Below are 12271 nucleotides of genomic sequence, written 5' to 3'. Positions count from 1 at the left end.
CCCCTTCCCTTCCCTCCTCTCCTCTCCCCTCCTCTCCCCTCCCCTCCCCTTCCCTTCCCTCCTCTCCCCTCCCCTCCCCTCTCCTCCCCTCCCCTTCCCTTCCCTCCTCTCCCCTCTTCTCCCCTCCCCTTCCCTTCCCTCCTCTCCTCTCCTCTTCCTGTTTTTTTTGTGTGTGAGAGAGTTTCTCTGTGTAACAGTTCTGACTGTCCTGGGACTCACCATGTAGACCTGCCTCTGCATCCTGACTGCTGGGATTCAAGTTGTATGCCACCACCACTTGGCTTCACCCACCCCCTCCTCCAAGTATTTTTACATTTTTGGTTTATTCTTTTTGCCTCCTGAGAGAGTGCCAGGTAAGTGGTAACACATAATTACCCGACTGTGCTGCTTGCTGCTCTGGGTGGGGAGGGTGTCTGGAGAAAACACCATCCCAGGTGTCTTCAAAGTAGGTTTCAGACAACACACAAAGCAATCTAATTGGACATCATAGACTCTGGATTGACTTGTCTGTTTATGCTTGATATGATTACTGATTTATTTCTCTAATTAGACTTATTCTCACACAGCCTCTCCCTTTTTAAATGAACTATTTTGGTTAGGATGTAAATTAATGTAGTAATTACTTTTGTCATTTAATTCTCTGACATTGCGCTCCCCCACTGTCCTCCCTTATGTCCTGCTCCCTACTCTAGTTGATTCCTTCCTGACTAGTCACACCTGCTTTCCTACACACAGTGCATCAGCCCTGTCCTACAGCCCGTTGTGCAATTCTCTGCTCTTCGTTTCAAGGTTCTTGTTTCTCTAGGGTTGCAAGCTTGTTACTGAGAGGCATGACTGGACATGCTGGCCTTCTTCATCAGAAATGATCTATAAAGAGATTTTCCTAGAATGTGACAAATTCAGCTTCCTCCTTAGACCCTTGGCCTATTTCTGGATCACTTGCCTAGTTAGCTGTCATCAGAGAGTAAGACTTGAGGACTACCCAGACTTAGGAACTTACAGTCCATCTGAGGCCATGAAGTTTCTTCGTCTTTTTTTATTCTGCTCTGCCTAGCTTTCCTTTTGAAGTTTATTTTTACTCTCTATAAGTGTGAGGTTTGGGTCGTGTCGTCTCCCCCCCTCCCCCCCCAGTTTTTTGAGACAGGGTTTCTCTGTAGCTTTGGAGCCTGTCCTGGAGCTAGCTCTTGTAGACCAGGCTTGCCTCGAACTCACAAAGATCTGCCCCCCGAGTGCTGGGATTAAAGGCGTGCGCCACCACCGCCCAGCAAGTGTGAGTTCTTAAATGAGTGTATGTGCATACTCATGTGCCTGCTGTTCACAGAAGCCAGAAGTGGACATCAGGTCCATTGGAACTGGCAGTACTATGCAAGAGCAACAAATGCTCTTACTTACTCCCTGAGCGTCTATCTCTCCAGCTCCTTTGAGACAGTCTTGCTGTTTAACCCTGACTATCTCAGTAATTGTAAGCATATTGTAGGAAGTCTGGCTCTGGAATCACCTTATTTAGTTGTATGTGTATCTGTGTATGTATGGCTTAATATCTGTTACAGTGGGTAAACTTGTATGCATGCATGTGGATGTCAGGAGTCTATCTACTTCAAGAGCTATTTACTTCCTCTCTTCCTCCCTCCCTCCCTCCCTCCCTCCCTCCCTCCCTTTCTCCCTTCCTTCCTTTCCATTTCATTCATTCATTCACTCACTCATTCATCATTCTCATAGCATGCTCTCACTGAACATGGACTTGTCACTTAGGGTATATGAGCTTCAGGAATCCAATTGTCTCTTATCTATACAGCACTGGGATGACAGGCAAACCACCTATACTTTGCTTTAAAAATTATTTATTTGATGTGTTCATACATTTATACATGCCAGGGTGCATGTGTGGAGATAAGGAACACTTAGAGCTGGTTGTCTCCTTCCACCTTGGACCCAGGGATTAAATTCCAGTCACCAGCCTAGTCGGGAGCACCTTTACCTACTGCGGTGTCTCATTTGCTTAATGCCTTGCTTTTTGTAAAGTTTATTCTGGTTATCAAACCCAGGTCCTTGCTTGGTGTGGCAAGAACTGTACTGCTGAACCATCTCCCTGCCCCTGGGAAACCATGTTTTAGATCAAGTAATGAAATTGTCTATACAGTTCTTTGACATGGGTTTATTTTTTGATGGTAGATTCTCTTCTCTGTATTCTGAAAGTACGCTTTGTCCTTGTGAAGCTCATATTCTCAAAGTATGGATGGTGTAGTTGGTGAGAGCTTTATATCTTAATCCACAGGAAGAGAGAGACAGACAAACAAAGATAGGGTCTGGCATGGATTTGGAAACCTCAAAGCCCACCACTAATGAAATACCTTCTCCAACAAGGCCACACTTCCCAATCCTTTTCAAACAGTTTCACTAAATGGTAACTAGACATTTAAATGCCTGAGCCTATGGGGGGCCATTTTCATTCAAACCACCACAGCTGGTAATTTTCTCTAACTATTTGTTGAGGCAGAGAGATTCACTTCTGGGCTGGAGAGATGGCTCAGCAGTTAAGAGCACTGACTGCTCTTCCAGAGGTCCTGAGTTCAATTCCCAGCAACCACATGGTGACTCACCACCACCTGTATTGAGATCTGGTGACCTCTTCTGGCCTGCAGGCACACATGCAGACAGAACACTGTGTACATACTAAATAAATAATTTTTAAAAGTGCTGTTTAAAAAAAGGATTCACTTCTGTTATTAAGTAAACATAAGAATTCTGGTTTTAAAGAAAATAATGGATTTTACATGTAAAATGGAATACTTTATAGCTCCAGAGAAATTCTGTCCTTTGTGACAACAAGGATAAACCTGAATGACAAGACATGAAAGTGAAATAAGCTTGCCATAGAAAGAAAACTCCTTCACGATTCACTCATAGACTCTAAAAATGTCTTATCTGCCAATGATGGAGCTCAAGGGATAAAATTTGGAGATCTGTTGGCATGATGTGGTTGACTAAAAAAAAGAGTTTCAAGCCAGGCCATGGTGATGAATGCCGTTAATCCTATCTATCACTAAGTCAGAGGCAGGTGAATCCCCAAGTTCGAGACCAGCCTGATCTACAGAGCAAGTGCTAGGACAGCCAGGCTTTATACAGAGAAACCCTGACTCAAAAACAAACAAACAAAAAAATTTCTTGTGTATTCTGGGAAGAATTGAAGAGTGGGAAGATTTGTATTGTTGGTACCAGAAACAAATCATACACTGGCTTTCCCCTGGTTAGCTGGCGACATTAACGTGCTGTTTAATTCTGAGTTCTTAGTTCTTGCCAGTTGAACAATACATTTAAGACAGAAATACTGTGTGCGTTTGTCATAGTGTATGTCTGGAGGTGTCAGGCGACAACTTTGGGGGTCAGTTCTTGTCTTCCACCTTGTTGAGTGGGGTCTGTCTTGTTTCTGCTGCTATGTATGCTGTGTACTCCAAGGCTAGCTGGTCCAAAAGCTTCCAACTAGGTCTGTCTCCTGGCTTTCCATTCTACCTCAGGAGCCCTGGGATTCTCCCTGGCCCAGTTCAGAAATATTTGTGTCCCTTCTCACTAGTATTTTTATCCTAGCCCAGAGTTTTGACCCATATACCAATCTTTATTAATGTCCTACTCACTAAGTTACGAGTATCCTGGGATTTTGTTCCTTTAGTCAACTATTATTTTTTTCTAGTCTACAACAGGGCCCAGCATTTTTATTGATTGAGTGATGAATTGTTTTAAGAGTTACAGCAACAAAATAAAGTTGGATGTGAAGGTTTTTTGGTTTTGTTTTTTCTTTTCTTTTCTTTTTTTTTTTGGTTTTTACTATATTGTTTCTGAAAGCTTCCAGATCCTAACATTTTAAGTATCTATAGACATAGGAATGGTTCCATATATTGTGCTGATGAATTATGCTTAGTTATTGTAAGTAGGTTTTTTTAAAAAAAAATTTATTTTAGTTTTGTTTTTGTTTTTTTAAGGTGGATTTCTCTCCAGCTTTGGAGCCTGTCATGGAACTAGCTCTTGTAGACCAGGCTGACCTCGAACTCACAGAGTTCCGCCTGCCTCTGCCTCCCGAGTTCTGGGATTAAAGGCATGCTCCACCACTGCCCAGCTTAGTTTTTTTTCTTAATGTGTACTTTTATGTGGACTTTTTTCTTTTCCTGTTACTTGTGTGTGTGTGTGTCTACAAAGGTCAGAAGGTGGAGGGCATTAGATCCAGTTATGGATGACTGTGAGCCTGTCTCTGGGTGCTGGAACCACTGTCTTTTAGGTTTGTTTTGATTGTTTTTTTTATTTTATATTTTGTTTTAATTGTATGTGTTCGAGTGATTTGTCTTTATGTATGTTTGTATACCATGTGCATGCCTAATCAGGTTTTTCTTTTTCTTTTTTTTTCCTTTGGAAACAGAGTCTCAGTAGATCAGGCTAGTTTGGAATTTACAGAGATCCACCTCCCTCTACCTCCCCAGTGTTGGGATTAAAGACATATGCCACTACACCCAGCTACTTTTTCCAAACTTTGGAAGGTTTTATTGAGCTGGGCATAGAGTTACACACCTTGTATCCCAGAACTCCGGAGGCAGAGGCAGGTGAATGAATCTCTGAGCTGAAGTCCAGCCTGATCTATATAGCCGAGTTCCAGGCCAGACCAAAGATAAAAAAAGGTTTACTTCCCCACCCCCACCTCCCCATTTTATGTTTTGGTTGTTTTCAGACGTGGCTCACTATATCCCAGCCTTCTGGAATGTATACGTACATATGTACACACACAAATGCATGTATATGGAGTATGTACATATGTATGTATGTAATATATAGCCCATGCTGTCGTCCAACTTGTGGTAATCTTCCTGCTTCAACCTCCCTTGTTTCAGTTGCCAATACTTTTGGCAACTTTTTTCTTCCAAAAGGAAGAAAAGTCACCTTATTTTATCTTTGCCCATTTGAGTAGTTTAGCTGCACACAGCCCACAGTAGCCTTGAACTTGTTGATTCTCTGGGATGCTGGGTCGTAGGGGTACAACCTCTATACCCGGCTCTTCGGTGTCACATTTTCTATTTGGTCAGATGGATAAAGAACTGATAACATTATTATCAGTTTAGGCTAAAGCTGTAAGGTATGCTGTCACGGAAGGTATTCTTATGCCCTTTCTCCTTGTAGGTGGGTCCTTTGTGTATGAACTCAGTGCCGTCCTCATCCACAGAGGAGTGAGTGCTTATTCTGGCCACTACATCGCCCATGTGAAAGATCCTCAGTCTGGAGAATGGTACAAGTTCAACGATGAAGACATAGAGAAGATGGAGGGGAAGAAGTTACAACTAGGGATTGAGGAAGATCTAGGTAAAACCTTTAAGTTGTGAGTGCCCTTTTAAAATATAAATTTTGTTGTTGTGGTTGTTGTTGTTTTGAGACAGGGTCACAATGTAGTTCTGGCTAACCTGGAACTTAATATGTAGACCAGGCTGGCCTTGAACTCAGTGATCTGCCTGCCTCTGCCCCCTTAGTACTGGATTAAAGGTGTGCGCCACCGTGCCTGTCTTAAAATATTAATTTTTTTTACTGGCAGTGTTTGATGCTGTCATGCATCAAGATTGTTAATGGTTATTAAGGATATTTAACACCACTAGGCATTTTTTATTAGCAGTTCATGCTTCAAGAAAAACCAAACATTTTGCCCCAGAGATGACCAGGAAAGCATGAAGATGGGGGGTCAGCTTCAGTTATAGTTTGTTCCCTGGGCAGGGGAAGGGGAGTTGTGCTAACAAGGATGGTTCTGCGTTCCCAGAGGACGGTATGCCATCTTCTTTCTCAGCTGAGACGTTAGTTACTGTGGCAGAAAAACTGTGTTCGGAGCATGGTCTCATGACCGCTCTCATCACCTCAGCTGTCATCATCAGCTGTAGCTTTGTTTCCCAGTGAGTTGTCAGATCTTATGGTGAAAGACTCTAAATGCATTTGTAAGCCTCTTCAACCCTCTCTTGGAAACGGGACTGTCGCCCACACACACACACACACACACACAGGACTGCTCATCCTCCTGTGTCCTTGTGAATAATCTTCAAACATAACTCCATTCTGGGAATTAAGGAAGACAACCCACAGATGTTGACTCAGTTCCTGATTTAGTCACTAGAACGAAGTCAGGAAGGCCACAGATGCTCTCCCTTTATCTCACCTGACCATACAGCTATTCTCCTGCCCTGGAATAGACCAATCACTGCCAGTGACCTTTTAAATAAGCCAATCCAATAAGTTGGAAAACAACCTACAGGTTCCCCCTTGTGTCTGTGGCTTTTTGCTTTAAAAGATGGACTATAACAGCTATCGGGGGTCCTTCATATCCCGAACCTGAAGGGCCCTGTCATGACAGAATAAAAATCCTCTTACTTTTGCATCAATTGTGGTTATGAGAATGGTGTCTGGAGCAACTCCTTCCTGATGTTTGAACTTCTAGTCCAACAATGGGAGCCAGTGATCTTTTTCACTTCCTATCTGGGATCTGAACTTTTTTTTTAATTATTGTTTTGGTATTATTATTGTTTGACATACTGAAGATTTTAGTTATTTTGAGATAGTCCCCAGTTGGATGTGCCTCTTGGTTCCTCCGCCAAGGCACAGCTGGTATTACACCTGTGCACCAGCACACCTGGCTCACAGGTGAGTTGCCAAGGCTTCTAGTAGAGGAGGAGCACTGGTTCCTAGGCCTGCCTTGCTGGCTAGTGTCTCTACGTCTCATTCCATTTATAGATTGTTTCTTTTCTTTTTTTTCTCTTCTCTTCTCTTCTCTTCTCTTCTCTTCTCTTCTCTTCTCTTCTCTTCTCTTTTCTTCTCTTTTCTTTGGATGGGTGGGGCGGGCGTTGAGGCAGGACAGGACAGGACAGCTTTGAAGCCTGTCCTGGAACTAGCTCTATAGACCAGGCTGGCCTCAAACTCACAGAGATCCGTCTGCCTCTGCCTCCCAAGTTCTGCCACCACCTGGCTAACTTACTTTTCTTGTTAGTGTTGCATACCTGACATAGAAAGCTGAAGGCTAAAAAGCTTTGAAAAGGGAAGCTCATAATTTTAGGGCATTGTGGACCTTCATGGCAGGGAAGGTCTGAGTAAGCAGCTCAGCTCTTGACACCTGAAGTATGTGGGTATCCAAGGTGAACTTTGCAGTAGAGAGCACTAGGAGTAAGGACCATCCCTACCACACTATACTTGGCAGCCTGCCCCATCCTAAACTTCCACACCTGTTCTGGGTTCTGCCACTAGTTGGGGAATAAGCATTCTAAACAGGTCTGTGGTGGGCTTTTTTTTTTTTTTAAGTTTCCTAATTTTCAATGTAGTGGGTTTTTTTTTATAGTAACACTGTTAAGATCAAATTTATTTTATCGTACTTTTCATAAGGTAAACCTTAGATTGTAAGTAATTGTGTTTTCATTTTGTGTGTTTCTTACTGAAGTTTATTGTAGTTGTCTACATTGTGCCAGTGGAGTTGTACGAGTTAAAGTCTTAGGGAGCTGGAGCAGTGGCTTAGCTGAGGATTTGATGCATACTGGGCCATCGTGGCGCACGCCTTTCATCCCAGTGCCCTGGAGGCAGAGGCAAGCAGATCTCTGAGTTCGAGGCCAACCTGGTCCACAGAATAAATTCCAGGACAGCTACACAGTGCTTTTTCTAGACGTACTTGTTGCTCTCAGAGGATATAAGTTTGGTTCTCCACACCCACATCTGGCACTCACAGGCACCCCAGATCCATGTGCTTAGGGCTTCCTCCACAGGCCCCTATGCTTGTGTTCACATATCTGCATGCACGTGTGTGTGCACACACATACACACAAAATTTAAAAATAAGTCTTTTTTAAGATTTATTTATTTATTATATATACAACATTCTGCCTCCATGTATGCCTGCAGGCCAGAAGAGGGTGATAGATCTCATTACAGATGGTTGTGAGCCACCATGTGGTTGCTGGGAATTGAACTCAGGACCTCTGGAAGAGCAGCCAGTGCTCTTGTCCTCTGAGCCATCTCTCCAGCCCCCTAAAAATAAGTCTTCTTAAACGTCTTGTGAGGATCTACTGTCCCTTTTATACATGTGGCAGTTCTCAGTTTTAAAAGAGCTTAAGATAATCTCTTTGCTTATCAGTATTCTGTTCTAATACTTAAATAACTTTTTCATTTGGATTTTTTGAGATAGTTTTTGTTTGTTTTGTTTTTGGATTTTCAATACAGGATTTCTCTGTGTAGCTCTGGCTGTCCTGGAACTAACTCTGTAGATCAGTCTGGCCTTGACCTCACAGAGATCTCCTGCCTTTGTCCCCAGTATGCCAGGATCATAGGTGTGTACTACCACTGCCAGATAGTTTTATTATGTGACCAGGCTGGCCTCAAACTTGTGACAAGCCTTTCAAGTTCTGATGTCATAACTATGCACGTATTTGGAATTTTCTTTTATCTGCTTTTACTGTGTGGGTGGGGTGGTGTATAATATGACCTCATTAGTAGCTTAAATCTCTCAATGTTAAAACAGAGTCCCAGACTATTAAAATCTTCCTGTCTCAGCCTCACTGAGTGCTATGATGAAAATAGGCTCCAATCATCTATCTTTGGATTAATTTTTATAATTTGAGGCTCACACTTAAGGTCAGGCAAGGTGACACACACCTTTAACCTTAGCACTCTGTGAGATGAGGCCAGCCTGACCTACATAGCAAATTCTAGGCCTACCAGTGCTATTCAGAGTGAGACCCTGTCTCAAAATAAAGGGAAAAGGGGGATGACACTCAAGTCACGTGAGTAGTGAGTGAGTCCTGTTTGTTTTTGTCCTGCCTGAACTGGAACTAAACTGTGATCTCAAGTTGGTTTCCAACTTTGGCTAGATTTCCCAGAATGGACCTTGAGTGTACTTTTGTATTTCATACTCAGCCAATAGGAATTTTGCTTTATTCTAGGTTTGTCCTCAGGGAACATAATTTCATCTTGAAAAAATGGTGTGTTAAAGCGAGAGAAGGTGACACATACTTGTTATTCCAGCATTCTAGTGGCAAAGCAGAAGGGCCGCAAGTTTGGGACCAACTTTGGCTCTAGTATGAGATTCAGCCTCAAAACATAAAGGGATATGACAAGCAAAAATAGGGCTGTTGTCTTTTTTACATGTCTTCAGATCTGAACCAGTGGTGGGTAACGGTGCCTGCAGCCAAGCCTCACTGAGTTCAATCCCTGGAACTCACATGGTAGAATACACCCAAAAGTTGTCCTGACTTCTGCCAGTGCTGCTTGTGCTCAGCACACATAGATGCACAGAATAAACTAGTATAAAAGAATTTTTGTCTAAGGAACTACTATATTTTATGGCATTTCATTGTTTCTGATCTTGGGTGTCTACATCAGACATATAATTTCTTTTTAATTTAATTTTATTTTGTGTGTATGAATATTTTGTCAGCATGTATGTTTGTGCACTATGGGCCTATAGTGGTGCCCCTGAGTTGTAATAGGGCTTTAAATCCCCTGCGATTGGAGTTACAGGTTGTTATGAATCACCTTGTGGCTGCTGGGGATTGAATCCTGGTCCTCTGGAAGAATAGCCAGTAGTATTAGCCACTGAGCTATTGTTCTAGCCCATAGACATTTTTTTTTAAGATTTTTTATTTTGAGTGTGTGCTTATTTTTTCTGTTTATAAGTGTACCACAGGCTTTCAGTGCCCATGGAGGCCAGAAGAATGGCAGAACTGGAAGTAGAGTTACATTTGGCTGTAAATGAACACTTGGTGCTGGGCACTGAAAATTCTGTTCCTCTGCAAGAACAGCCAGTGCTCTTAATTGCTGAGCCAGATCTCTGTTCCTAGAAATTGTGTATGTGCATGCATGTGCGTGTGCACTTGGGTGTATGCAGAAGTCAGGTCAATCCTGGGTTCCCCTGGGTGCCATCCAGTTTGTTTTTCTGAAACAGGGTTTCTAAATAGGTTGGAGTTTGTTGTTTAGGGCCAGTGATCCCCAGGGATTTGCCTATTCCCACTGCTTGAGTACTGAGATTGCACAGGTGTGCCACTGCACACAGCTTTTTAAATGTGCACTTGGGATGTTTGTGCATCGAGCATAAAGTAATTCTTTTAGGTATACCCCAAGCCCCTAAAGTATGGACCAACTAGTTAAGTTGTCTTTTATTTCTTTATCCCAGCAGAGCCTTCTAAATCCCAGGCCCGTAAACCCAAGTGTGGCAAAGGAACTCATTGTTCTCGGAATGCATACATGTTGGTTTATAGACTGCAAACCCAGGAAAAGAATCACACAATGGTTCAAGTCCCAGGTAATCACTTTTTCTAAATTGCTTCTGGAAATGCTATAGAATTCTGTACTTCCAGGTTGATTAATGACCATCACCAGATTGTTCACATTGTCACAGGTCTGTTCAGTGTGGTAGATGTTAATGAAAGTGAATGCTGCTCACAAATTAACAATTACTGAGTTTTTGGAGTGACTGAGCCTTAGAACTATTCTATTACCCCAACCCCCCAAAAAAGGCAGAAACAAGGGGCTGGAGAGATGGCTCAGCTGTTAAGAGCATTGCCTGCTCTTCCAAAGGTCCCGAGTTCAATTCCCAGCAACCACATGGTGGCTCACAACCATCTGTAATGAGGCCTTGTGCCCTCTTCAGGCATGCACGTAGACAGGAATATTGCATACATACTAAATAAATAAATAAATAAATAAATAAATAAATATTTTTTATAAGGCGGAAACAATTCTCAATGTTAAAAGGTAGCTTAAATTGATGTTTGGTAAAGAAACTGGTCTCCCTGGCCTGTCCTACGCACTGTAGTGTAGAGCCACTTGATGTTTCTGGGCAGTTTGGGTGGGGATCACCTGATTTCATTCCACCTGCCGTTTCACCAGTAGAGGATTCCATTCATTCATCTCTAGATGATAATGTGCATATCAATGTAATCTTTGTCTTTGGAAGAGAGGATAAGGTTGGTTTTTGTGTTTCTGTCTTGGATAGCCTTTCTTCAAGAGCTGGTGGATCGGGATAATTCCAAATTTGAGGAGTGGTGTGTTGAAATGGCTGAGATGCGCAGGCAGAGTGTGGACAAAGGCAAAGCGAAACACGAGGAGGTGAAGGAGCTGTATCAAAGGTTGCCTGCTGGAACTGGTCTGTGAGATATTCCAGGACAACACTATTGCCATTGAATGTCTGGGGGCTTTGCTTTTGTGGTGCTTTAATCTTTAAATGTTGCAAAGACGTTTATGAAAAACCAGTTTTCTCTCCTAGAGTCCAGCTTAAACACTCTAAAATCACTATGTAAACTGGCAGTAACTAGATATCAAGCATCCTATATAATTTTGTCACTTCTTTTTGAATTATATTCCTGAATGCATTTTTAACCTGTAAAGACCTTTTTACTGTGGGCTGGAGAGATTGCTCAGGAGAAAAGGTGCTTGTTGCCGAGCCGAAAAACCTGAGTTTGATTCCCAGGACACACATGGTGGGAGAGAACTGACTTTAGCAGACTCTTCTCTGACCTTTGTATGCTTGCATGCCAACCTCCTTACCATGCACTCACATACTTTATTTTACTGCTAGGCATGGTGGTGCATACAGCACAGGAGGAGGCAGAAGTTGTCAGATCCCTGTGAGATATAGGCTAGCCTAGTCTACATAATGAAACTTTGTCTTAAAACCATTTTTTTTCTTCTGTGGGATAAAATGTTTCTAAAGCCAGATCTGCTTGAATCATTGTGGCCTTTCTTCTGTTTTTAAATACTTTGTTTTTGAAGAGTATTAACTAATATATATGTGTACGATGTTTCACATGAAATGTTAAGGTAGAAAATCTTATCTAGTTCACCTCTTATACAACCTGCTCATCTGTTTATGTGTCCTTGTTTATTCAGATTTACCTTGTGCCTTCAGTGGCTGTGAATTGTTTGTCAAATCACAAAACAAATCTTCCAGCCTTGCTCCTGCATGTGGAAGAGAGAATGTGTCTGAACTTAAAATAAGTATTCAAACGTAAAATTGTACAGGTGGTTTTGTGGGGTTTTGTATTAATTTTCCATTAGTGCTATAATTTATATCAAAGGTGACTTACGTCCCTAGGCCCGTATGAACAGTCTTGAGGTGTTTCCTCCTGTGACTGGTACAGCTCAGATGGGGGATCATGTGCTTGAAAAGATAGGTCCTGACCCAACACCCAGAGGAGGAAAAACGTCATACCAAACTGCTGCTTGATTTGATTCACTTCCTTCTTTGTGACTTGGTACTTGAACTGTGTTTAAGTGCTAG

At 42.3% G+C, this 12271-nt stretch overlaps 1 protein-coding gene across 3 annotated transcripts in view; it reads left to right on the top strand.

Annotated features, from left to right (window-relative positions):
• Nucleotides 1–12271, top strand: part of Usp48 (ubiquitin specific peptidase 48) — a 72821-nt gene that overhangs the window by 17912 nt on the left and 42638 nt on the right. For 2 of the 3 annotated variants that reach the window (XM_048443287.3, XM_048443289.3), the window contains 3 exons: nt 5161–5340; nt 10166–10294; nt 10988–11137. In XM_048443287.3, the coding sequence (XP_048299244.1) occupies nt 5161–5340; nt 10166–10294; nt 10988–11137 (459 nt within the window). The remainder of the gene's footprint in view (nt 1–5160; nt 5341–10165; nt 10295–10987; nt 11138–12271) is intronic. The other variant, XM_048443288.3, reaches the window with a different exon arrangement.

The sequence above is a fragment of the Myodes glareolus genome, chromosome 6 (genome assembly GCF_982192425.1).
Source record: "Myodes glareolus chromosome 6, mMyoGla1.1, whole genome shotgun sequence".
NCBI lineage: Eukaryota > Metazoa > Chordata > Mammalia > Rodentia > Cricetidae > Myodes > Myodes glareolus.
The sequence above is the reverse complement of the archived record's forward strand: the minus strand, read 5'-3'. Positions and strand labels throughout refer to the sequence as shown.